At 34.1% G+C, this 27,931-nt stretch overlaps 1 protein-coding gene across 5 annotated transcripts; it reads left to right on the top strand.

Moving 5' to 3' along the window:
• Positions 1-17,823: 17,823 nt before the first annotated feature.
• LOC111394797 (coatomer subunit delta) lies at positions 17,824-25,717 on the top strand. Of its 5 annotated transcripts, none has more exons than XR_002702711.1 (12): positions 17,824-17,884; positions 18,241-18,296; positions 18,408-18,447; positions 18,811-19,034; positions 19,338-19,580; positions 19,685-19,865; positions 21,383-21,687; positions 21,868-22,060; positions 22,156-22,309; positions 24,250-24,301; positions 24,536-24,664; positions 25,422-25,717. XR_002702711.1 is itself a non-coding variant. In XM_023020787.1 (12 exons), exons 2-12 carry the CDS (start codon positions 18,294-18,296, stop codon positions 25,509-25,511), a joined length of 1,593 nt encoding a protein of 530 aa, XP_022876555.1. In that variant the 5' UTR covers positions 17,824-17,884; positions 18,241-18,293; the 3' UTR covers positions 25,512-25,717. The 5 variants fall into 5 exon arrangements, 3 of the variants coding, with proteins under 3 accessions (XP_022876555.1, XP_022876556.1, XP_022876554.1); XM_023020787.1 differs by lacking the exons at positions 24,250-24,301; positions 24,536-24,664 and adding exons at positions 24,187-24,249; positions 24,334-24,430; XM_023020786.1 differs by lacking the exons at positions 24,250-24,301; positions 24,536-24,664 and adding exons at positions 24,187-24,249; positions 24,334-24,430 and having other exon boundaries at positions 17,856-17,951; positions 25,422-25,511.
• Positions 25,718-27,931: the final 2,214 nt, after the last annotated feature.

A 27,931-nucleotide genomic window follows, 5' to 3' on the forward strand; every position in this document is an offset into this window, starting at 1 on the left:
AATGATTTGTTTTTTCGGTACTCAATTACTGAAGCAAGTGCGCTATGAAGGCCCAAATGTTATCGTAATAGTATCTACTTTTTGTTATAAAAATCTTTTTTTTTTTTGTAAACTTGTGATGAAGTTTATGATAAACTATACAATGTTGTTTGATATGATAATTAATATTGTTTTACTGTACCTTTTTTAATGAGCATGGTAGTGTCTGAAAGCCCAAGAATACCTAACCAAGAGGGGGTGAATTGGTTATTTGAAACATTTTTTCTAAAATAAACGCAAATTTAAGCAAATAACTATGAATAAACAAGACAACACAAAAGTAATAAGAGGAAGGGAAAAGAGAGTGCAAACGATGTAATAAGGAGGTTCGATCCAATCACGATCTACGTCCCCCATTATCAAGCTCTCCGTCACGAGCAAGACATTTTTCACTATCTTTGATTGACTTATGGTGCAATCCAACCCTTACAATACTTCTAGTGACTTACAACTAAGGAGCACCGATCCTTTTGCACGTTGAGCTTTTCGAGATCTCAACTCGACCCACAAGAAAATCAAAGTTACAATTGAAAGGTTTCTCTCTTAACAAATGGTATGAACACAACTAAATATTAAGAAAGAATTAGGCACAAACACTTCAATAAATCACAAAGAATATAGCTCAAGTGTTGTGTGAAAAACTTTTATTGAGATATATGATTTTTCAAAAAGTTTTTCAACAAATAAATATTTTGATCTCTTAAAGATTGAAAAACAAAGTAGATAAGATCAATAAATAACTCTCTTTAATGTTCTAGAAAGCTTACCTTAAAAGAGGTATAAAGAGAGATATTTATAACCATCAATCAGGAGATCCGGACAAGTGATTCGGACGTTCGCTTGTTATTCGGACGATTAACTAGTCGTTTGCCAAACGGTTAAAAAATATGAATGTTGAATATCACATCCGGACGTTCGGATGGGCCAATTATTTTCCCATCAAATTTTCCTTTTTCGTGAAAAATGTTATTTAAGGTACTTGTAGGGTTTTCTAATGTACTTCATATAGATAAGTAATTTTATAAAGATTTAATTGTGAAAAATCAAATTACTTACATTTAAAAATAATTTTTATCCAAGTAAAGTTTGTCATGATGATTCTTGTGCATAAAAATTGTCTGAACTATAATCGATGCAAAATATTAAAGCGTTTTATCTTTACATTTGAGTATAGAAATGCATCTATAGCTAATGTCTCCAATTTCTTCTTCCAATGCGATTTTGTGCGTGAATGCTCGATTTCCATATCCTCGTTCGCAATTTTCAATCTTGCTTGTGTGTTTGTCGTTTTGCATGATTCTCGATGATGTAATAAATTTGCAATACTCACTATCAATCACTTAAATTCAATTTGTTAGGATTAAGCGCAATTTGTTGGTGATAATCAAAATAAGAAGTCAACCATTAGGTTAACAATTTTCTTCTTTTTGATTATGACAAACAATATGATTTTTGCAATATAAATGTTAAACAAATTGAATCGGTATCAAATAATCAGGAGCGTGATTTTGTATATAGCAGGTACTATTCCCCCTATCAACATGCATATAACATTATATAACTTTTCCCCTTTGCCATGTTGTTCCTCTGTTGCATAATCATCTACTCATCTTCCCCCTTTTGGCATAAGCAAAAAGATATAACAGGTTAAATAGCATAAAAATATCATTCAGGAAGTCAACCATTCAAAATATAAAATAGCAATAGATAACAACTAATATGATAATAATAGTAGGCAAGAAAGTAAACTAAGGGGCCAGAAGTGGGGGTGGAGGAGGAAATCTAGCATAAAATTTGGTGAAAAATGCAGTCTGTTGAACCTGCATCTCAGCCTGTCGCTGCTGCATCTCAAGTTGCTGCTGCTGCATCTCGAGCTGTCGATCCTGGATAGATATTTGCTGAGCCTGCATCTGGAGAAAGAGGCTACCCATGCCATCGACAGATGAAGTAAGAGAATCAATCCGCCCATGGAGAAGATTATAGTGCTCCTCGATAAATGTGGAACGCTCTTGGGAAGGAGGAGGCACACTCGAGCCTGGAATGTTAGATGCGGGAGCAGGATCTTCAGGTACTTCTTTGTCTGATTCAGCTTCATCTTCAAATGGGAGAGTGGATGGACCGGAGGTAGAATCGAACCCTTTCGTATGAGCCACCCATTGCCCATGTTCCTTTACTATCTTCATTCGTTTTAAGGTCTGAATGTTAATGGTATCGGTAGGGCGTAATTTTATAAAATCTTCACCATCCAATGAAACATTAAAATGCTTAAAGATTTTTGTGAGAAGCATCCCGTACGGTAAAGCTTTTGTGTGTCATGATGCATGCACAAACTTCATAAGACCAAGTGCAATAGTAGGAAAATCAATTTTACGCCCGACTAGTAGAGAATCCAAAATGAAAAGATCGAAGTGATTGACTTCGTCTCGATGACCTTTGCCGGGAAAAATAAAGTGAGCAATTATATTTTGCAAAACCTTGCATGGAAGTGTTAATTGATGTGTACTAATTTTTATGATGTTCTCTAAGTCTTTCCCCGTAACTCGACGACATGCCTCAGAAGGATCGTATCCTTCAATGGTTGGTGGAGACTTATGTAAAAACACTTCTAAGTCACAAGGCTCGAGATTAAGTAGTTGACGAGTTAATACTTTTGAAATTGTAAACCGAACATTTTTAACAAAGCAAGTGATTTCGTTTGAACGTGTCAAAAAATTTATTTGTTGATAAAATTCTTTCATAAGGCGTGGATAAGCGTGTTCTTTCATTGTGGTTATGGTTATCCATCCCATGCGTTCAAAACATTTTTTAATATGAAAGGCGGGAGCTTCTATTGTAAAATCCATAAAATCAACATTCTTACCGATTAAAATGAACAATTTTTCAAAAGGGTTCGGTGGCTCCTCCGGCTCCAAATCCATCTCATCATCCGATGGTGAAGGGGGTTGTTGCACAATTTTTCGTCCCCATTTTCCATGTGTAGAACTTGACATGGTTGAGAAAAAAACGGAAAATCCCTAAAAAAAAAAAAAAACAGTCCAATAAAAATTCTAGGGCTCGAACAATTTTCGGCCAAAAAACGAGAATTTGGAAGAGAAATTTCAATGTATTGAGAGGGTATTGAAATTCCATTAATATATACTTTATATGGGCAAAAAAATCACAATAAAGTGTAAAAGGACAAGGTAAGTGAAGTGAATCTTACCTTCGAAAATTTGAGATATGGTTGTCGGCTATATGGCGAAAAATTCGAGTTTTTGACTAGTGAAATTATGAATCTTACCAGGAAATTCGATGCAATAGATAGTGTATGCTATATTGTGAAGGAAATTGAAAAATTTGTGGAAGAAATGGCGAAGAAGAAAGCGCAGGTCACAATTTTAAAGAACGTCTCAGGATCTGAACGTCTGGGTATTTCTTTTGTACGTCCGAATGGGCAATTTTTGAATATACTACGTTTTCTGTCAATCCGGACGAGCTGGTCCAGACACTCTAAGTGCGTCTGGATAAATCTTTTTTTTCAAATGGAATTTGAGAAAATAAATAAAAAATAAAAAGACATAAAATGATTTAAAGCTTAGTTCACTTCATTTTCATCAAGAATACCTAAGCCTCTTCGAATACAAGAAAATCGGTCATTCGCTAGAGGTTTTGTATAAATATCAGCCAATTGATCTCCGGTCTTTATAAATTCTAATGAAATATCTCCTTTTTGGATATGATCACGAAGAAAATGATGCTGAATCTGAATATGCTTAGTTTGTGAATGCAAAATGGGATTTTTGGACAAATTTATGGCACTAGTATTATCACATAAGATAGGAATATGATCGAAAGTGAAATGATAATCACATAAAGTTTGTTTCATCCAAAGTGTTTGTGCACAACAACTAGCTGCCGAGATATATTTTGCCTCGACGGTGGATAGTGCAACATAGTTTTGTTTCTTACTAGACCAAAAGACAAGCGCAAAGCCTAGAAAGTGACAATTTTCGCTAGTGCTTTACAATCAACATTACTTCTGGCCCAATCGGCATCCGAATAATTAATTAAGTCAACATGAGTACCTTTTGGATACCAAAGTCCTAAAGTTCTTGTACCACTTAGATAACGAAAAATTCTTTTTACGCCTTTAAGTGAGATTCTTTAGGATTAGATTGAAAGCGAGCACATAGGCAAACACTAAACATAATATCGAGCCTAATAGCAGTTAAACAAAGAAGGGATCCGATCATACCTCGATATTTTGTGACGTCCACGGATGTACCTCTCTCATCCTTATCAAGCTTAAGTGATGTGCTCATAAGTGTGTTCATAGACTTGATGTCATACATGTCAAATTTCTTAAGCATGTCTGATATGTATTTATTTTGATTTATGAAAATTCATTCTTTCATTTGTTTAATCGGAAGGCCAAGAAAATATTTTAACTCACCCATCATGCTTATTTCAAATTCTTTACTCGTGCATTTTAAAAATTCTTCACAAACATGTATATTTGTAGCGCCAAAAATAATATCGTCAACATAAATTTGAACAATGAACATATCATCTTTATGAATTTTTATAAAAAGTGTAGTATCCGCTTTTCCGGTCGAAAACTCATTTGAGAGAAGAAATTTGCTCAACCGTTCGTACCAAGCTCTAGGAGCTTATTTTAAATCGTAAAGAGCTTTTTGAAGTTTAAACACATGATCCAGATACTTGTAGTCCTTGAAATTGGGAGGTTGCTCAACAAAAACTTTTTCTTGAATGAAGCCGTTTAAAAAAGTACTTTTAATATCCATTTGATAAAGTGTAAAATCTTTGTAACATACAAATGTAAGAAGCATACGGATGGATTCTAATCTTGCTACTGGTGCAAATGTTTCCTCAAAATCGATACCTTCTTCTTGATTGTAATTTTGGGCCACTAATCTAGCCTTGTTACGCACAATTATTCCATTTTCATCTCTTTTATTTCTAAAAATTCATTTTGTTCCAATAACGGTTTGATTGTTTGGTCTAGCGACTAAGTCCCAAACATGGTTTCTTTCAAATTGATTTAATTCTTCTTGCATTGCTAGAATCCAAAACTCATCAAATTCAGCTTCTTTGAAATTCTTAGGTTCGATTTGAGAAATAAATGCACAATTATCAAAATAATTTTTGTAAGAGGTTCTAGTAATGATACCTTTTGATGGATCACCAATTATTAGCTCTTTGGGATGAGTTGGAACAAACCTCCATTCTTTTGGTAATGAGGGGTCACTTTGTTCTCCGGTCTGTCTTGCTTCATTTTCTTGAGCATTGTACTTTTCTATGTCTCCATTTGGTATCTCCTTATTTTGGTCTTGAATTTTCATTTGTTCGAAAAGAGCTTCCAAACCTACATCGTCATCACTACCTTTCTCTCGATCAAATGAGTTAGTTTCATCAAAGGTAACATATATGGATTCTTCAACAACTAGAGTTCGTTTGTTAAAAACTCTATATGCTTTGCTAGTCGATGAATATCCTAAGAAAATTCCAATATCGGATTTGGAGTCGAATTTCCCCAAATTGTCTTTTGCATTCAAAATAAAACATTTACATCCAAAAATTTTGAAATAACTAATATTTGGAATTCTATTTTTCCAAAGTTCGTAAGGAGTTTTAGTTTTCCTTTTGCTTATTAATACTCTATTGATAATGTAGCAAGTGGTATTAATGGCTTCGGCCCAAAAATATTTAGGCAAGTTATTTTCATTTAACATAGTTCGAGCCATTTCTTGTAATATACGATTCTTCCTTTCTACTACACCATTTTGTTGAGGTGTTTTAGGAGCCAAAAAATTATGTTCATATCCATGTTCTTTACAAAAATCATCAAACCCAACATTATCAAATTCTCCACCATGGTCACTTCTAATAGTTGTAATAGAATAGCCTTTTTCATTTTCAACTTTCTTACAAAGATGTTTTAAAGTTTTCAAGGCTTCTTCTTTTAAACTTAAAAATATAACCCAAGTGAATCTTGAAAAATCGTCGACTATAACAAAAACATAATGTTTACCTTCTAAGCTAGCCGTCCTAGAGGGGACAAAAAGATGCATATGGAGAAGTTGTAATGATTTTGTGGTTGAAGTATAAAGTTTTGTTTTGAAAGAACTTTTTACTTGTTTTCCAAATTGACAAGCATCACAAATTTTGTCTTTTTCAAATTTCAAATTCGGTAAACCTTTTACAAAACAATTTTTAGAAATTTTTAAAAGAAGATCCATGTTTACATGTCAAAGTCTTCTATGCTATAACCATGATTCTTCTTTCAAGCTAAGTAAACATTTTTCATTATTTTCTAATTCAATGTTTATAATATAAACATCTTTACTTCGGTTTCCTATCAAAATTACCTCTTTCGATGTAGCATCTTTAATAAGACATTTGGAAGAATCGAATTTTATGTTATAACCTTTGTCACATAATTGACTAATGCTTAGCAAATTATGTTTAAGATTATCAACAAGTAAAACACTTTCGATAGAGGGGGATGAGTGGTTACCAATATTTCCAATGCCGATTATTTTACCTTTGGCATTATCTCTAAAGGTCACATGACCTCCATCATTCTCTTGAAAATTTGATAATATTGATCGTTCACCGGTCATATGCTCCGAGCATCCACTATCCAAGAACCATTTACTTTTTATTTTCTTTGGTACCTACAAAGACAAATTAAGTTTTGACTTTTGGTACCCACACAAATTTGGATCCTTGATAGTTAGTTTTTGTGGATTCTTGTATCCACTTGTATTTGTTCTCAAAGAATAATTTCTTTTTAGTTACACAATTAAAAGTAATATATCCATTTTTATTACAAAAGCTATATGAAATATTTGAAGCCTTAACAAACATATTTTTGAGTGATTTTGTTTTAGAGAGGGTTTATATCCAATTCATCATTTATCAAAAACACACTTTTGACTACCGAGCATTAAATCAAAAAATTTCTTACTTTCGGTAAACTTATGGATAATTTGTGTTAAATCATTAACATTTTCTTTTAAAAAGATGTTTTCTTTTATCAAAAGGTCATGATCAATACTCATCTTTTGCTTTTCGAAGATTTTATTAATTTCTTCTTTCAAAATAAAGTTTTTCTTTTTAAAAATAGCGTGATTTAAAGAAAGTTTTTCAAAATTTTCAAGCATTTCATCATAAGAAATTGAAAGCTCATTATAAGAACATACCTCGTCTTCGATTGTCATGAAGCACATATTTGCCACTTCATTTTGATTATCATTCCCGTTTTGTATTTCATCGTCGCTATCATTCCATGTGGCTTGGAGTGCATTTTTCTTGAAATTTTTCTTTTTATTTGGACACTCGGTTCTTTTGTGACTCGGCTTGTCACAATCATAGCAAACAATCTTTTTGTTCCTATCTTCCACTTTTTCTTCTTTCTTTTGAAATCTTCGATTATTACGAAAATCTCTCCATTTTTTTACAAGAAGAACCAAATTATCAAGTTCTTCATCGCTCATATTTTCATTTGATGTTCCGTCTTCAATTGCCGATTTTAATGCAATTTGTCTTTTAGGAGGCTTCTTTGATTCCTCCTTGCTTTTTCTCGTTTTCTCCTTAACCTCGACATTGTTTAGCTCATAGGTCATTAATGTGCCGTAAAACTCCTCCAAAGGATATGTATTTACATCCTTAGTATTCTCGATCAACATCCTTAATAGACTCCATTCCTCTGATAAGGACCTAAGTATTTTACTCACAAGTTCACCGTTAGTAATTTACGATCAAAGCCTTTAAGATCGTTTACAATATCGGTAAAACAAGTAATTATGTCGACAATAGGCTCATTTTGTTTCATAAAGAAATTTTCAAATTCTTTAACTAGCATATTTATCTTTGTTTCCTTAACTTCACTTGTGCCAACATGAGTAACTTCAAGAGTATGTCAAATATCATATGCTGAATCACATGTACTAATTCGATTAAATTCATTTCTATCAAGTGCACAATAAAGTAGATTTTTAGCCTTGACATTTAATGATAGTTTTCTCTTATCTTCATCATCGTATTCTTCTCTAGATTTGGAGAGAGTTTGGTCCGGTCTACCATCTACTTTAATAGTTTTAGTAGGAGCATATGAACCATATTCTATAACTTCCCAAATATTGTAATCAATAGATTGAACATAAATCATCATCCTAGCCTTCCAATAGTTATAATGTATACCATCAAAGAAAGGAGACCGGTTTGTACAGTGTCCCTCACTATTTTGAAAATTTTGGTTAGCCATTACTCAAGATTGTAGAATAAAAAAAAAACTACCAAGCTCTGATACTAATTGAAAGCCCAAGAATACCTAACCAAGAGGGGGGGGGGGGGAATTGGTTATTTGAAACTTTTTTCTAAAATAAACGTAAATTTAAGCAAATTACTATGAATAAACAAGATAACACAAAAGTAACAAGAGGAAGGGAAAAGAGAGTGCAAACAATGTAATAATGAGGTTCGATCCAATCACGATCTACGTCCACCGTTACCAAGCTCTCCATCACGAGCAAGACTTTTTTCACTATTTGTGATTGACTTATGGTGCAATCCAACCCTTACAATGCTTCCGGTGACTTACAACTAAGGAACACCGATCCTTTTACACGTTAAGCTTTTCGAAACCTCAACTCGATCCACAAGAAAATCAAAATTACAATTGAAAGGTTTTTCTCTTAACAAATGGTATGAACACAATTAAATATTAAGTGAGAATTATGCACAAACACTTCAATAAATCACAAAGAATATAGCTCTCAAGTGTTGTATGAAAAACTTTTATTGAGATATATGATTTTTCAAAAAGTTACTCACTCAAAAAGTTTTTCAACAAATAACTATTTTGATCTCTTAAAGATTGAAAAAAAAGGTAGATAAGATCAATAAATAACTCTCTTTGATGTTCTAGAAAGCTTACCTTAAAAGAGGTATAAAGAGAGGTATTTATAGCCATTAATCAGGAGATTCGGACAAGTGATTCGGACGTTCGCTTGTTATCCGGACTATTAACTAGCCGTTAGCCAAACGGTTAAAAAAATGTGACCGTTGAACATCACATCCGGACGTCCGAATGGGCCAATTATTTTCCCATCGAATTTTCCTTTTTCGTGAAAAATGTTTTTTAAGGTACTTGTAGGGTTTTCTAATGTACTTCGTATAGATAAGTAATTTTATAAAGATTTAATTGTGAAAAATCAAATTACTTATATATAAAAATAATTTTTATCCAAGTAAAGTTTGTCATGATTATTCTTGTGCATAAAAATTGTTTGAGTTATAATCGATACAAAATATTAAAGTGTTTTATCTTTACATTTGAGTATAGAAATGCATCTATAGCTAATTTCTTCAATTTCTTCGTCCAATGCGATTTTGTGTATGAATGCTCGATTTCCATATCCTCGTTCGCAATCTTCAATCTTGCTTGTGTGTTTGTCGTTTTGCATGATTCTCGATGATGTAATAAATTTGTAATAATCACTATCAATCACTTAAATTCAATTTGTTAGAATTAAGCGCAATTTGTTTGCGATAATCAAAACAAAAAAGTCAACCATTAGTCAACAGTGTCAATAACTTTTTTATAGCTTTAATTATCACTATATTTGCCCCCAAAATTTAAGAATCTTGGTGCTGCCCCTGACTATACTCATGTATCATGTGTTGAAATTGAGGAAATTATTCATGGTTGTTCGTGAGGAAACATTTTTCAGTGTTGGTGTTATGGTTTTGAGTATGAATTGAAGATTGCACGTGGTGGTGGTCTGTTTTCCGAATCTCTTGTTTTCAATAACCATTAATTTATTTCATTTTGTTTATATGGGCTGTAAATATCTTGGATTTCTAGATATGGAAATTTTTTCATTGAATGGCTAGTTTTAGAATTGTATATTTGTCCATGTTTTGATGTTTGTTAGTACAGTCTATCATTATGCCATTGCATCTTAGTTTTGTGAAGAGATTGTTTGTTTTTTGGATATGCCAACTTTAATTAACTGCATATGGTCTGTTATTGTCTCTTTTTAGTTAGCCCTCTTTGTAAATTTTAGCATTTTCTTTTGTTAAATCTAGACTAAGAATTTGGTTTGTGTTTGAATGCACTTTTAGCTTTCTTGATGCGGATACATAATGGTTAGCTTTAAACTTTGTTCAAGTGTGTTCATAGGCCTGGGATTAACCATCTTATTCCAAGACTTAAAAAGTCCCCTTCAGATTGGGAATTTTCATCCTATTGCAACTTGATAACTCTGGAATATGAATTTATAAATAATTTAGATTTAGAAATCCTCATCAGCAAGTCGAGAATGTAAAATAGAATACCTAAAATCCTCTTACTGGAGTCCAATGAGGCTTTTTTTGAATAAATTGAAGCATCAAGTAGGTAGTATCACATACTTATTGAAGCCTCAGAGTGGAAAGTTAAAAGCATTTTGTTCATCTATCTTTTTCATGAAATCATTGATATAAATCTTATTTTCATTTGTTTTGACTTGTAGATGAATATGACACACCGATATAAAATTTCGGAGGAAGAACATATTCCAGCCCACGTGTCACAGGTGAGCCACCCAAAATACATAGCAGTTATCCTCAACAAATTGGATCCACAACAAAAGTGTCAGTTGGAAGGGAGTTGTATAGGACATGTTGCAAGGCTACCGGAGCTGAAACTGTCCGCTCTATTAATTCATGAAATGGTAAACAGATCGGTGGTCTGTCGAAAGCGGGTTGAGGCTTGATTCAAGGTGAACCAAAGGTTCCCACGATTTGGACTGCCGGAGTTCGCGTTAATTACTGGCTTAAAGTACAGTCCAGTTCCTAAAGGTACCGAAGTTGACAAAATCCTAGAGAAAATCAATCTACAGGATAGAATGTTTGCTAATATGGACAGAATAACTTATAGTGACCTGGAGAAAGTTTTTTTGAAATGTGCCAACCGTAACGATCGTTACAATTTTGGGTTGGCACTAATTATTAAAGGGGTATTTAATTCAAGAGATAGAAATGTAGGAATACATCTGACAACTCTCTTCATCGTTGACGACTTGAATTTCTTTAATGCCTACCCATGGGGGACGGTATGTTTCCAACTTCTCATCAAATCACCGCTACGTGGATGGGGAAGAAAGGCAGACATGGCAAAAGCGAACGATTGTAATAGGATGACTTACACGTTGTACGGATTTCCTCTTGCTGCCCAAGTATACATCTATTTTGGTTCATTTAAGTTCTTTTCATTGCAACTTTGTTATTTACCTCCAAATATGGTTGTTACTATTATAAATGTCATGCAGATTTGGGCGTATGAGGCAATCCCGGAATTGGGAGCTCGATTCTCAAGTAAGACTTGTGACGATGTCCCGAGGATGTTGCGGTGGTCTGGCACAAAACAACCTCATTCCCAAACATATTCAGATTTTTTTGAGAAGACAGATGTAAGCGATTTACATACGTAATTGCCTTACACTTTTGCAATATATAATATTTCATTTCGCCTATTTTTCCTTTCCTCGTAGGTGCACTTGTGGGCAACGCTGCGCGCAACTGCTGCAGAAGAATTGTAGCCGTACTTCGCCGATCTAGTTTCGTTGGAAGATGCAGCTGACCCCGTTCTAGATGGTCCTGTTGCTCAATCAATAGAAATACAAGCTTATCCAGTTGAAGATGATGTCATATGGAACGATGACAACAACCATCGACCAAATAAATCTCAGAAATGCAACAAAGGTGTACCTCGTCATCGAGGTTTTGTATCATGTTGAAGGCAGAGAAGAAGAGCATGGGGATCCGATCATCGAAAAGCCTGTGTCTTTAGATGAGATAAGAGCTCTCTTGAACGAACAACGGGAGGCATTTTTTGAGCAAGATGGGCGATTTGAGGGAAGAGATGAACACAAGATTTGCTAGTCTCCAAAATGATTTAGGAGGTCATGTGTGTGGTTTGAGAAATCATGTCACTGATGAGATAAATGTGCTCCGACGAAGGTTTGATGAAGTTGCTACAGAAATTGGGCAACACAATGTTGCTGATGAGTATGGTGAATTTGGTTATGACGATCGCAGTGGAGACGAGCCCCAACGTGATGTTTTAACTTCCAATATTTCTGCGGACAGATAGGATGTCGGAGAGGCAACCGAACCAGTTGTTTGTAATATTCCTGATGTGTCCATAACGTCGGGAGATGGGGTTGGAGTTCTTAGGTCAGTCTACGTCGCTTGTGATATTGTGGAGGAGCACCGACCATTGTATCTACAACTGATGCGTCCATTGTTGGTCCACTTGCACGTAGACCTCGATCGTTGAGGCTGAAGAAGGCTAGTACGGACATAAAGACACCGTTCACCCGATCGGGTCCAAGAGGGGTAAGAGGAATGCGTAGTTTGTGTATTTTGGTGGACTGTAGATAATGGTGATTGGATATGAACTTTATGTTGATTCGAATTTACTGGTTTGTATATTTTGATTTGATTATTTTGGTATGCAATATGTATTGTGGTTTATATGGTGCTATTTGGTCGTGCAGTTTGCTACACTTGCAATATGAAATATCAAGCTTTAGGTCGATTCGAATTTAGTGGTTTGCATTTTTTTAGTTTATATGGTGGTACGCAGTATGAACATGGGTTGATTCGAATTTAGTGGTTTTATGTGAAATTTCATGCTTTAGAGCTATTTAATGTCGAGAACTACATATGGAATGTCAGAAAATCATTGAAATGTAGAGATATCTCCTATTTTTGTCTAAGTGTCATTCTAGTCCACTGTAATGTCAAGCGTCGAGATTAACAGCAGTTTAATATCGAGAACGACGTTCCAAATGTCTAGAATGACATCAAATATCTAGATAAAGGCAATCCAAGGAAATTTAATGAACAGTTAATTGCAACCAATATACGACCGAACAAATTGGATTATTTACTGCAAAAGTTATAATTACTATAGCAACTCAGATGTTAATTAATATTGGTGTGCCAAGCACAAATACATTCTCCACCATAATGATGTGAAACAACAATAACTACATAATGACATGGTTGAAAGAAACAAATGGGTTGGTGAGACATCTTCTCATGCATTCAACAGACAAGTCAACTTCCACTATAAAAAAATACAACTTTGCTTCAATATGCACACATGACTATTTCAACAAATTCATAGTACTACCTAGTTCTTCCATCAATTATGTCTTCATCAATTCAGCGTACTCCTCATATCGATGTTACTATCACCTTCAACCTCCTCGGCTCGTCCGCAGACAACCCGATCATCATAGACTCGAACTCGGATGACCAAAGTAATGCATTCGTTCCATATGTTCGTCAACCTTCGAACCGCCATCGTAGGGTTTGCCGTGAACCCATTCATTTTCCGAATCTAATAGATGAAATTGAGCCAACTCAAGTTCATCGTGAGATCCAATCGGAAGCACATCATGTATTGTTGGACGAAAATGTCGGAGTTGTTCCCACAGAAAATGAAGATGTGATCATCATAAGCTCTAACGAGAAGTATGATAGTGATATGTCATCTTTGTCTGTGGTGGAGGATATGTAGAAGATGTGATCTTCGTAAGTGAAATATTTAAGTACATATACTAGCACTGTAAAATCCATATAGGTGATGGATTTTTTTCGGGGTTATCACCATTTTGTATAGTAGTCGTCTACGACATGCATTAGAGTTATGGCTTCCTTTTGTTGTGATTACCATTTCGTTTGCTCTAGTGACTTAGTAGAACGAGTCACTCATGACTTGCTTTTGTATCTATTACCATATTTTGTTTACAATGATTAAGAAAATCCTAATGACGAATTAGATATAAGATTGTTCACTTATATGATAGACGAAATGGTATGGTAATGAAATGCTCATAAGAATATATACGTGATCACCATTTTCCTTGTTTTTAGCTATTTACATTACCTGGGTATTCTTGTTTGTACTTGATGAAATGCCCATACGAATTTTTCTATTCGTGCGCTATAAAATTTTGAATGACAAGGGTAATATAAGAGAAAAATCACCAAAAATAGGATGAATTTGTATGAAGGATTGAGAATGTATTACGAGCCTAAATTTAAAATAAGCAATTGCATATAAGTGCTCTGAAGAGAGAATGAAGAAAGAAACATGAAGAAGTAAATGTCAAAAATATATTCAAAACATGTCTTCATCAACTAAGATAGAAAGCAAGTAATGCACAAAAGTATATTCAAAACATTGGTAATCCATTTTATCAGAGCATTTAACGATCGAAATATACAATGTCATTCAATTATGCGTGTCACTCAAAGGTGTCGGATTCTTACATGTTTGTATGTTATGTCCAGAACCCCCACATCGACCACATTTTCGTGTCAAACTTGACATTTTAGTTCTTGACCATTGACGTTGGGTAGGAGGCCAACCTAGTGCTCTACATATATTTGGGGACAGAATTTCGACGAAACGAATGGACTGAGGAACAATCCAATCTGACTCTCGGCCAACGGGGTGAAGAACTTCGTTGTACGTAGCATGCCAACATTCCGTGGTGTAATAAGGGGAGCACAGATCATACAGTAATTTTCCTTTTGCGCAAGTAACTTGGGATGCATGTGAACGTGAGATTTGTCGCATCTGAAACTCTCGACAGGAACATGTGTTACTTATAAGGTTGACAGTACATAGTTCGGTAGCTAGACCTACCTCAAAAACGAGTTCTTCCAAATTTTGTACTTGTAAGGTTGCATCGACGTCAAACGATTTTCTCAATTCATCATCAATTTTTGGTGTCACGGTCGTATTACATTTGGTGGATGCGCTTTTTGTCTTGTAGAACCATCGTTGCATCAATGACATAATATTTTCAACCAACGAGGTTATAGGGTAACTTGGTTGTCGCCTTAGAACTGAATTTAGTGACTCCGCAATGTTATTCGTCATAACGTTGTACCGATTACCAACAAAATTTGCTCGTGACTAGGTGGATAGACTGGCATGTTCCAAGTAAGATGCCATTGACGGTCGAATGGTTCTTATCTGTGCCATGAACTGATCAAATTTCGATATGTGGTATGCTAGTGCTGCGCGCTTGAACAAGAATATGACATTGCTACTGATATACCTAGCAATAAAATTTTTCTCGATATGCTAGATGCAAGCACCGTGGTGAGAAAGCGGGAACAACCTCGTAATTGCTTGCTTAATACTCTTCTTCCCGTCCGAGACAAACACTAGTTGATTTGAGTCATCAACGACATCTTTCAACTTCGTGAAGAACCAATACCACGATGCATTTGTTTCCATATTGACGACACTCCAAGCAAGATGATATATTTGCAGGTTAGCATCTTGCGCTGCAGCTATTAGTAATGTTCCCTTATACTGGCCCCTTCAAATGACTTCCATCAACACAAATTACTGACATCATGTACTCTCGAAAACCAAGTACCATCGGCCTGAACGCTAAGAAGAAGTACAAGAACTTGTTATTGGAGTCGAGTTCAATGTGTGCAATGGTTCCTGAATTTTTCTTGGCTAACATGTGACAGTATGATGACAATTTCTGAAAACTTTCTTCGAACGAAGAAATCGAAGTCACTTCTCTTTACCCCTCCACGCTTTGTTGTAGGTAATCGGTACACCAAACTCACGTTCCATATCCTCGATAATACCCGCAGGAACGTATGGTTGGTTTCTTTCATCTAACCTTCGCATTATGTAATGCCCAATTAGTGCACTCATTGTATGAATTTGTGCATTTCATCGAATGTTTAGAGAACATGTGTGCTCAGGTATGTACTCTCGAATCATAAAAATTTCTGAAGTTTTTATCTTCGAAACTCGCACTAGCCAATGATATATAGTATCGACACGACACACAGTAAGAGATCTAGGATTCAACTTTTTAATCTTGAAATGAAACTTCTCATTCAAGGCCTTAAGTTGAAGCCTTGTGTATAACTGTTGCTTGCTAAATAATATTTGATTCTCCGCAATGTCCTCTTTATCAATCGACTAAATTGCATTTTGAATATACAAATTCCCTTTACCTAAACCTTCATCTGTATTATCAATTGTTAGTGGCTCTTGTAGTTTGCACATACCGACTTCATCGCGTCCACACAATGCATCTTCTATTAGTGAGAAAGGCTCAACTCCAACATGCGATTCGTGCTCTTCGGCATCATATTCATCTGCAATTATACACAACACTGCTTCTCTATGAACGGCTTATACGTTGCAAATCCTCTTCGTCGGCTACATCAGCAGGGGGTATATTCATGTTTGGAACTGTAAATTTCAATTGAATTCGAAACATCATTCTGTCAACGTTCAGCTTATCGAATAATTTATGTACAAGCTCTTCATATGTAATATCACGTAGAACAACAATTGATATTGTTCGGTTTCCTAACCACTTCCACCCGTCGTCTATGTTGACGAATCTACCATCATACGAGACAACAAATCTCTTAACATCTCCCATATCTGCATGTCATAAACAAAAATAATGTCAGCCACCAACGAAAATTGAAAACGAAGATGCTACCTGCATATATTACACGAAATTTTCCCAACTTTATCAAGTTTTTTATGTTATTGTCGACATTTGACAATGTCAAGAATCATAGTATAAATACCATTCTCGGCGTTTATGAATGTCAAGAACGACATTTATACTATCGTTAAATGTTGAGAATGAAATGACGGGATTCCATACATTTATCATATTCTTCAACTTTAACCACCATTTTTGCAAAGAATTTATTCCACCATTAATAATATTCTAAATGTAGAAGTTATTATCTAACTAAGTTATTTAAGATGAATGGTACAACAAATATCTACTCTTTGTTTGGATAATTTAATCCATTGAAGTGAAAAAATATCTTATAAAAAAAAATTGAGATTTGAACGTATATAACAAGTATTAAATACAACTTATAAAAAAAGGAGAGTTCGAAGAAATATACTTTCGACCGAAAAATGATGAGAGCCTAATCAACTTCAAATTTCGACGACAGTAAATTTCTCCAAATCAAATAAAACGATTTCTTTGGAGTTCGAATCATATACTTCTTTGTATGTGTTAATGAAATTTCTACTTCTTCTTCATTTGTTCTAGAATAATTGATTAAAATCTAATTGAAAATGTAGGTAAGTGTAGTCACTTAAGTAATAGCAACATTAATGTGGCTTTTCATGGAAGCTATTGGCTTTTCTTGAAAATTGTGGCAAATTGATTAATATTTTCATGAGGGTAAAGTAGACAATTTGATATTAAATTTGGACATTTTTGCAAGAATTATCAAAATATGACACTTTTCAAGTCACACCTTTAAAATTGGACATTCTTGAAAATTCCTATTTTAATTTAACGTTTTAAACTAAACCAAACATGGACTAAGCCGTTAAATCATGCATTTTGCATTATATGTGGTTTTATGAAAAGATTAATCATCAATGCATCAACACACTTAGTCTCTGTTCGATAGGGATTAAAATTTAGATTCAATGTAAGTTAAAGTCAATAATTAATTTTAACTACATATTTTATAAGACTCGTAACTTTTCAATCAGACGTTTTATCATATTTTATCAACAGCTGCTAAAAATATAAATGAAATAGGGGCTATTAATTGGACGAAAACTGTCCCAGGTCAAGCGGCGTTAATTAATGGCGTAAAAGTGTCAAAAACAAATGATTGGGAACTAACAACGAAGGAAGTAAAGGTTGGGGACTGAAATTACAATATATCCTAATTATAAAATGCCCAACATTCGGCTTCGTCTCTACGTCTCTGGCCCGTTTCTCTCCATTGATTTAATAAGCAGGTAAGTGAAAATAATTCCTTCTAGATCCAGATTTTTCACGATCCGATCTGATTGAAATCTAATTCAGGTCCAATTTTCTCTCCTTACTCACCTTCGGTCTTTATTGATTTGAAAAGTTATGTTCTGTGACAGTGTAATCTGTCAGTATATTTGTAGGTATATTAGATTAAATGTGCATAATTATCAAACTGTAATCATACATTGCATTAGATCCCAGTTTTCAGTTTTATGGAAATGTATATTTCTGTGTGAGCTTGGCTTAGTGTCCGTGAAAGGTTTGATTCGCCTGAGTTTTAGTTTCTTCATTTTTACATGTATTTTCGTTTTGTGAGATTTATGTCCTTGTGCTATTGCAGGTGTGAATCAGGAACAATTTTACTTGCTGTGATCGGATTTCTAGAGGATCAATATGGTATTTGTTTTACGCTTTTGGTTCACATTCTTTAGTCTTTACTGAAGATTTCATTTACTTTTGACATTTATTTTGTATATCTGTTGATTGTCATTACTATTGTTGATGCAGGTTGTACTTGCTGCTTCTATTATCAGTAAATCTGGCAAAGGTAGTTTCTTAGTATATATGATTTTTTAAACCCTATTATTGATATTCTGAAATTATATTCATGGACACCAGCTTGCTTTAGTTATGCTATTAGATTTTAGGATAGAACGATTTTTATTGCTGTACTTTCCATCTGCTAATATTAATGATTGAACTTAAAAGGAGAATTTGTTTATGTTTTTTAGAAGTTGGCACTTAAAGCCATGCTGAGTTAGTAGTTTACTAAAAGTCTAAAGTCGATCCTAGGCTAATGTTTTTGTTTAAATTCTACTTTGTTTAAAATAATTAGATTTTTTTTTTCATAGTTATTCATGGCAAAAATGAGATGCACACTTTTAACTGCATCATCTTATGTCCTTCACAGCACTCGTTTCGAGGCAATTTGTTGATATGTCTCGTATACGTATTGAGGGATATCTTGCAGCTTTCCCAAAATTGGTTGGAACAGGAAAACAGCATACCTACATTGAAACCGAAAATGTGCGGTATGTTTATCAGCCAATGGAGTCGCTTTACTTGCTTCTTGTGACAAATAAACAGAGCAATATTCTTGAAGATTTGGAGACATTGAGACTGCTCTCAAAACTTGTATCCTTTGTACAATCTGCCATTTATTGCATTATTTTACACTTTCTGTAGTTTTGATATTGCATCTGTTTACCCGTAAGATTAATTATATATTTTTTTACCTTCTTGACCTAGTTGAAAAATTGGCTTGCTGATTTATCCATATGACTAATGCCAAAATTAGTGATATTTTTCTTTAAAAAGTCATTAATTGTTTCTTCAATTTGTTAGAGTAAAGTCTCCTAAACGTGATGAATTATGAGATTCTATAATTTGCAATGTTGCATAGTTGAGCGGTGTCAGAGATTCCCTAACTATTAATAGGTACCTGAGTATTCTTACTCCCTGGATGAAGAGGGCATTGGCAGGACAGCTTTTGAAATTCTCTTTGCATTTGATGAAGTCATCTCTCTTGGGCACAAAGAAAGTGTTACTGGTGCACAAGTCAAACAGTACTGTGAGATGGAAAGTCATGAAGAGAGATTGCACAAGTTGGTCTTGCAAAGCAAAATCAATGAAACCAAGGATGTTATGAAGCGCAAAGCTAGTGAGATTGACAAAAGCAAAGTAACTGCTCAAGCAGAGAACTGATTTTTATGTTGCTTCTGCCCATCATTTTTAATTTGTTATTAAAATGATCGCTATAGTTATTAATTGTAAATTGTTTGTAGATTGAGAAGAACAGAGGTGAGAAAGGAGGGTACATGTCTCTACAGTCCATGGGTTCAGGAAGAATTGACTCTGGCTTTGGTAATGACAATAGCATTAGCATATCGAGTAGTGGTGGTTTTGGAGGTGGTTCTGGCTTTGGGTTAAGCGCTGATGTGGATTCCTTCTCCACCAAGTCCAAAGGTTTGTGTTTGTTTTACCTCACAGTGATAAGGCGGAGCTTTTCAATTTGCTCTGATTTGTGAAACAAAGATTGTACAATTTGTATGTGAATTCTCTGTGGGTGAAAATGAGCTTCCTTTTGGAGTATAATCACTGCTTGAATAGTTGAGTTATTTAACTACATTATTAACATTTCAATATAATTCATCCAGTTTAGAATGCAATATTGAGATATATTATTCTGCGTTATTATTTTGCTTTTTTAAAAGTAGATCACAACGCAGAATGATCTAGATTTGATTTTTGTTTTTATCCTTTTCCTTGTTATGCTTATCTTGTAGTGTGTATCTGCATTGTTTTATAATGCGACAGTATCTTTTCACCCTTGCAAACAAATTGGAAGTCATCCTATCATAGTTGAATACATTTTACCCTTGCAAAGTATCTTTGCTATTTTTTTCTTGAAGTACTCTTTTGGAACTTCTTACTTTTTTACCGTTATATATTATTTTTCTATGTGGTTGGGGGTTGGGGTGGGGTGTGTGTGTTTTTGGGGTGCAGTGGTTGCACAAATACTAAAAACAAGATAACTTAAATCTACCTAGAAGCTTCAATCAACCCATGTAAAGTTTGACCTTTTTTATCAGTCATTTTAAACATTCTAATTTGAGAAAATCAAGTACATGAGTTCAACTCTGATTTTAGAGTTGTGGAGGTCAGTGTTTTGCTCCTAACATTGCTTACATTTTCGATGTTGCTGATCATGATAATCTTCTTTTAGAATATGGAAACTTATCTGATAGAATTGCGTAAACAGGCGAAGGAAGATGGAAGTTGTCTTTGCATTAATAAATATCGCATGAATATATAATAAAATTTTGTATCACTGCTGAAGTTCTTGATTCTTTTCACAATGTATATGCACTTGGTCAAGATTTAATTCATAAAACAATATTTTTTGACATCATTTTTAGGAAAAGATTTATGGAAACTTTTATCGTAAATTATCTGCAAATGTTATTTACGATGTATGTTTTTTAGCCCCTGTTTGGGCTCCATTAATTTCAGATTGCATTTTTTTCTCTTCTTTTGAATCACACATTTTCCAATAAATTAATATTAGTCATAAACCCAAAAATTTTTCTTATTTTTTAACCAAACATTCCTCAAAAAATCACTATTACTAAATACCTTTTTTTTCCAAAAACTAATTACAATGGAGCTCAAACAGTATGTTAGTATTATCGCATTGAAAAATTTGTATTGGCAGTTGCTTTGGACAGCCAACAGCTGACATGTACCATCTGCCCTAATGTAGAATAGCTTTCATTATAAAATATATATGCGTGATGAACCATAATCAACTAAGAGGCTCTGAAAATCTGTGGTAGTCTATGAATTACTATTTGGCTAGATCTCATTTTGTTTCTGGTGCTCTCTAAATTTAAATATTTACGATGATAGGCATTGGTTAGATATAGGTGCTTTCTTACATTTTGTACTAGAAGATCATGTTGCTGACTAATATGTGTGATCAGGTCGTCCACCAGCATCTGCTACAGCTCCACCTAAAGGTCTTGGTATGCAGCTAGGAAAAACACAAAGGACCAACCAATTTTTGGAATCTCTGAAAGCTGAAGGTGAAGTGATTGTTGAAGATGTTAGACCAAGCGTTGGCCAGTCGAAACCAACAGCTCCACCACCAACTGATCCTGTTACGTTGACTGTTGAAGAAAAGCTTAATGTAACTTTGAAACGGGATGGTGGTATAGGAAGCTTTGATGTTCAGGGTACCTTGGCACTCCAAATTCTTAATCAGGATGATGGACTCATCCAAGTTCAGGTTCTGCATCTTTGTTTCCTCATGCGTCTGCTTCTTATACTTGCTTCCTTGTTAGATGCATCCATAATCATTTACATGCTTGTTTTCAGATGTGTTCAAAATACTTCTTACTTCGTAGTGTCTCAGCTCATACTCTCAAAATTTATCTAATAGCGTGTTTTCATGTTGGCTTATTTTCAGATTGAAACTGGTGATAATCCAGGAATCCTTTTCAAGACACACCCCAATATCAACAAGGAATTGTTTTCCAATGAAAATATTGTGGGGCTCAAGGATCAGAATCGACCATTTCCCACTGGGCAAGCTGGTGACGGTGTTAGTCTCTTGAGATGGAGAATGCAAAGTGCAGATGAATCACTTGTACCGTTATCAAGTGAGCCTTATTATTGTTATCCCACCACACCCCTTAAAATGCATATGTTATTTTATGTCTTTTGTATTGATCTACTTTACATCTTGATGAGACAGTTAACTGCTGGCCTTCTGTTTCTGGAAATGAAACCTACGTGAGCATGGAGTATGAAGCTTCACAAATGTTTGATCTGCAGAATGTTGTGATTGCTGTACCTCTTCCAGCACTTCGAGAAGCACCAAATGTACAGCAGATAGATGGGGAATGGAGGTGAGGCTTCATTTTATCTTCTCATTTGGGTAAACTACACTTTCCATTGGTGTCATGCAATTCACATTTTTGGGTCTCGTTCTCTGAGAGTGGCCCTGATTAACTGGAATGGTAACATATGAGTAATATTTTTATGCTGTGCATGGTCCAATAACTTTGACAAACACGCCTGTCCTAGACGCAGACAGACAAGCATATTACTGACATGGAAAAGCTGCTTGAAAATTAATGATGATGACATTTGTTTAATCATACCTGGGTCAGATACGGAAAGTAACCATGCATGATGGAGTGTTATATGGAATTTTAATGATGGAGACAATGATTCTAAAATCCTTTCAGTAATGCAATGGTTATTTGCATAATTTGATGTCTATCTAACTTGTTGGCTTAATCTTCTGTTGGATTATATCACATTGATAATTTTTTTGCATAATTTTAAGTTTTATTTGGTGGTTTATATGTTTAACTAGACAAATGTGGAGCTCTATATGTTTTTCTACTCTCGCGTTGCACCAGTGTCTTGATCAATTTTTTTAAGAATTGCCGTGTACAGATTATGTGCTATGCAATGCTCTATCCTTGTTCATTCCATATATGGTAACTCTAAGAAAATCTTCAGTAAAGATTTTTTAATATATGTTGGATAAACACATTTATAATTATTTATTGTGATTTGGCTGTAAAATTATGACTCTGGTGCATGGGTTGCTTGCATCATCTGGGACAACTGAACCTGATGCATTGTCTTTTATCAAATTTTCTGCTTTCTACTGTCTCTGTTTTTCGATTTGTCTTCATTATTGCCCTTAGAAAGGGAATATTCCTTTGGATGTTTAAGCATGGAGATAGTGCCTCCAATAATATCATTACACTTTACAACACTTTCAGAGAAGAAATTTGGAGCTATTTTTTTCATTTGCATTAAAATTTCTTTCTTATTGTCTCTGAAAGATCTCTTGCATATTGTGGATGCCACTATTTGGTATATAGGATAGGATTGGCTCTTGTACATGTGCATTGTAATAACATTCTTTTTGCTTATTCTTGCCTTTGGGCGGAGGTTGGGATGGGGTGATTTTAGCTCCCCATCAAAGCAACAGGCAACGATAAAACTAAAACTTATCGCCAATAAATTTGGGGTGAGCTACTTGAATCCTCTCTGCACTCCATTTTGTTCATTATTAAGACTGGCTCTTGCCCGGTTCCCACCTCCAAATAAAGATGGCACGATATTGATGAGATGAGGGTAGTAGCAGTTACTAGAGTTAAGTTTTTTGCACATTTTCGTGATGGTGCTATTGAGGAAGACCAAAACCAAGTCATCGAACCTTTCATGAACTGCTCATATCCTGCTTGTGAATGAATGATCAAATTTAGCGCGGAATCTATTTCATGATATTGTGGAAGATGAAAATTATCTTGTTCATTTTTATGTTTTGGTGAACACGATGAGCACTTCAGTTCTGATTTATATTTTACATTTAGCTTTTTAATGCTTGAAAGAGTTTATTATGAAGCATCTGCCCCTCTGGCATGCTTGCATCCCCTAGATATACTGATGATGATAGTGATAGGTAAAATTTGATAGCTTATGAGGATGCCATATGTTGTAGTCCAGAAGTAGACTGATTGAAGGTAATTTAGAAAGATGTGAAAGCTTGTAGTGAAAATAAACAGGGCTCAACTAAATGAAATGAAATTAGTGAATAGAATTTTTAGTCATTGGTGTCAAGAATTGGGTTTTCTATGGCAATTGCATTAGGCCATCTTGATATCTTGGTACTGTAGACTTCTATTTGTTTAACTTGCCAGTCAATTTTAAGTTCTATTCAAATATGGAAGTGTTAAGCATTTTCAATGATGTTAAATTGCAGATATGATTCCAAAAATTCAGTTTTGGAGTGGTCTATAGTTCTCATTGATAACTCAAATCGCAGGTCAGCTATGTAATTCCAGTTTTACCTTAGACGGCAAATATAGTTTGCTTACATGGTTTTGATTGGATATTTGGAAATTGGCAGCGGATCTATGGAATTTGTTGTCCCTCCTGTAGATACATCAGCATTTTTCCCAATTTCTGTCCGATTTACGGCTACAAGCACTTTCAGTGATCTGAAGGTTTTTCGTCCTTTCCTTTAATTTCAGCATCTTGCCCTTATCAATCAATACTTGTCTAAAAAGAAATTTAATGAGCTTTACAAACTTTTGCTTACCCTCTTTTACATGGTTTTGATTGGATATTTGGAAATTGGCAGCGGATCTATGGAATTTGTTGTCCCTCCTGTAGATACATCAGCATTTTTCCCAATTTCTGTCCGATTTACGGCTACAAGCACTTTCAGTGATCTGAAGGTTTTTCGTCCTTTCCTTTAATTTCAGCATCTTGCCCTTATCAATCAATACTTGTCTAAAAAGAAATTTAATGAGCTTTACAAACTTTTGCTTACCCTCTTCATACATCAAAAAAGTATCGCCAGTTAGTATTCAACACTGAGATTTCATTATAATTTACTCTCAAGAATTGTTTGCATGTCCCTACCTCCATACAACTTGGGGTGGCAAAAGAAGGTGGAAAATTTCGTCTTTATGTATGAGCAGTTGGATTGACCTGTATAATTATAATAATCTTGAACCTGCCAGATCCAGTCGATTATGCTCTTTTGGTACCCTTGCCATTTGTTTCAATAAATTTAGCTGTTTATTTATTTGAAAATAGCTGATATACGTACAAGGTGGGAAAAAATGAAATCAAATCGGCGCCTATTTTACCATACTAAAATTTCATAAATGGGAACAAAGTGGTCCATGAACTCGCTATGGGAACTAGTTTTGTTGAGAGTAGTTAAGTTGGTTAATTTTGTATTCTACTTTTTATTTCTCATTTAGTTGAATGATAAGTTTGGTTTTGGCCTATAAAAAAATCCATCCATTTGGCACCCTTCCTACCTATTGCGTCTTCAATAGTCCTTGGTGTTCCTCAAACAATGGAAAGTAATAGACTTTATTTTTAGGCACGCTGCTTCTAATTAAACGTAGTTTTCCTCATCCATATGTACTTGCTACTAACTGGTTTCTATTGCGTTCGGCCGGTTACTATTAACCTCTGCAGGTTTTGAACATTATACCATTGAGAGGTGGAACTCCACCCAAGTTTTCTCAGAGAACAGTGCTGTCGACGGAGAATTACCAAGTCGTTTGATAATTGTCACTACAATAATGATTTCTGAATGAGAATAACCACCAACTCTGCACTTTTATTCTTTTGTTTCAAATTTTGTCGACAGTGATGTTACTTTGTAGTTATTATTTACTGTAGATTGAACCGTAATATTTTCTTGCGATGAAGTGTACGTCACACATTATAAAAGACGAATGGGTATTTTTTGTCTTATGGTTTCAGGTCAATTTCGTCGAGAATACTTTAATATGTGTAATGCTTTGCCAATTGTGCTCGAGCATTGGATGTTAGGCTAAAGACACGATGATCTAATTTTTGAACCTTGACACGTATAGGTATTGCCCAGACGCTAAAGTTTGCAAGGTTTGAACCTTCATTATGTCTTTTAAAACACTGGCTTACGACTTGTAATGAACAAAGCAATATGTCTTTACACATGTTGTGCAAGGTGATCAACCTTGGCATGCTTTTGTTTACTTGAATGAACAAGCAAACTTTTTGCTCTAACCTGACTTCATTAACGGCATGTCAACTCTTAAAAGGGTAGTATCACATGGATTGAAAATTAAAAAATGAACCATTCAATTTCATCTAAAGATCAAACGAGTATTAGAAATTCAAGATTGAAGTGCTCGAACAAGTTATCATCTGGCAAAAATATGTTAAAAATGTAATATATGTTATAAATTATAGAGAACAAAAGAGAGAAGTCAATGAATTTGTGTACTTTATTAAGAACCAAAACTTCATAGGGCTACAAGGGATAAAACAATCATAATGACCAGGATTGTAGGGGTAATAAAAGTTATTCATAAATGATATTATATTTACAACACCCCCTTGAATGACTATTCATATAATAACTATCCCATTGAAACATTATTTGGCGAAAATTCGATTGGACAAAAATGCTAACAATTGAAAAAAGAATACAAATAATTTGTAGTAGTAAGATGTTATCTCGTTAAAATTTTGTCAATAAAATCCAATGGTACAAAACTTGATCGAAGGAAAAAAAAGAGTATTCTTACTCTTGATTTCAATTTTTATATCAGTTCATCATTATCTTGTACATCAATGTGTTCAATATTGTAATTTCTAGTGAAATGTCTCATGTTGTCTTATATAGTTTTGAAACAACACTATCTTCATACGAGATAGTTATCAATCTTTAATGACTGTATTAACATAATAATTTAAAAAATAGCTCTTGTTGATTTTTTCAGGAGTTTCATATATATAAAAGCATTATTTTGAGGGTAAATATCTTGTATGTTATGGACATTCATTGCACGAAAAATATGTTTTGTTGAAACCTTATTAGGAAAAACTCGATAGAAAAAATCAAAATGAAAGAAAAAGAGTATATTATTGTTTTGAATACACTACAAAAGTTGTCTCATTAAAAACTTTGCCAAGAAAACCCAATGGAACAAAATATAGATTAAGAGAAAAAAGAGTATAACGCGTATTAACTTTCACTCACAATAATATCACTTGAATTATTCTTCAAGCATATTAAATTCTTCAATGATAGTATTAAATTAATATAAGATAAATTGACTATAATTACATTTATTATGTACATATTGAATTTCATGCATTGTCTACTAACAACGTAGAGATTAGTGATTACATACACCACATGATAACTTAAGTATTTAAATAATTTTTCACAAAATTCATTATGTAAAGAGTTCTTACATTTTATATTACGACTTTACTTTTTCATTTTGCATAAATAAACACCTTTGGATGTTCGAATTGTAGATCCAGAAACTTCAGATTTCTCTAGTAAGTTCAATTTTACTAGGATCCCGTTCATAAATTTCAAGTTTACCTAGTAAAATTAATTTTAGTATGATCGCATCATTCTATTTGACTAATCATTACTAGGATCGATATGTTTGATATGTTTCAATGAATTTATTTCAATTCGTCACTATTTATAATATGAATATGATGTAGTACATCATATGCAAAAGTATTGTCGACAACTTTTCTCTTAGATTCCATTTCTTTTTTCATAATGGCATAACTTATTGGAATATCTCAAGTTTCATTATTTTAAATACTTGAAACTCTTCTAAAGTTCTAAAACTTTTTATATCTAAATACTAATCAAGAGCATGTGTTTCCTTAATGGGCTATTTTTACTAATTGCTTCAGTTTTGCTTGGAGATTTTTATATTAGAATCGAATATTATCACGTTTTAAGCGTACCATCAAATATCATATTAATTATTCTTAAGGACGTTAGCTTGAGTTGGAGCATTTGAAACTTGTGTGAGATATTATTGATCCCTTTGTTTAATAAATGCATTTAAATGAATTATTTTTCGAACTTCTAGTTCAAATGATCTTGTGCGAGCATTTAGATGATGATACATTTGTACATTATTTTCAGATTCTTATTTCTTCCCTCCCCCCCCCCCCCACCG

The sequence above is a fragment of the Olea europaea genome, chromosome 5 (genome assembly GCF_002742605.1).
Source record: "Olea europaea var. sylvestris chromosome 5, O_europaea_v1, whole genome shotgun sequence".
In the NCBI taxonomy this organism is placed as follows: Eukaryota; Viridiplantae; Streptophyta; class Magnoliopsida; order Lamiales; family Oleaceae; genus Olea; species Olea europaea.

What these genes read in the sequence shown, in the direction of transcription:
- LOC111394797 (XM_023020787.1), top strand. An exon ending in TGAGACTGCTCTCAAAACTT is followed by an intron (nt 19,035 to 19,337) that starts GTATCCTTTGTA and finishes AACTATTAATAG; the next exon opens with GTACCTGAGTATTCTTACTC. An exon ending in ATGGACTCATCCAAGTTCAG is followed by an intron (nt 21,688 to 21,867) that starts GTTCTGCATCTT and finishes GCTTATTTTCAG; the next exon opens with ATTGAAACTGGTGATAATCC.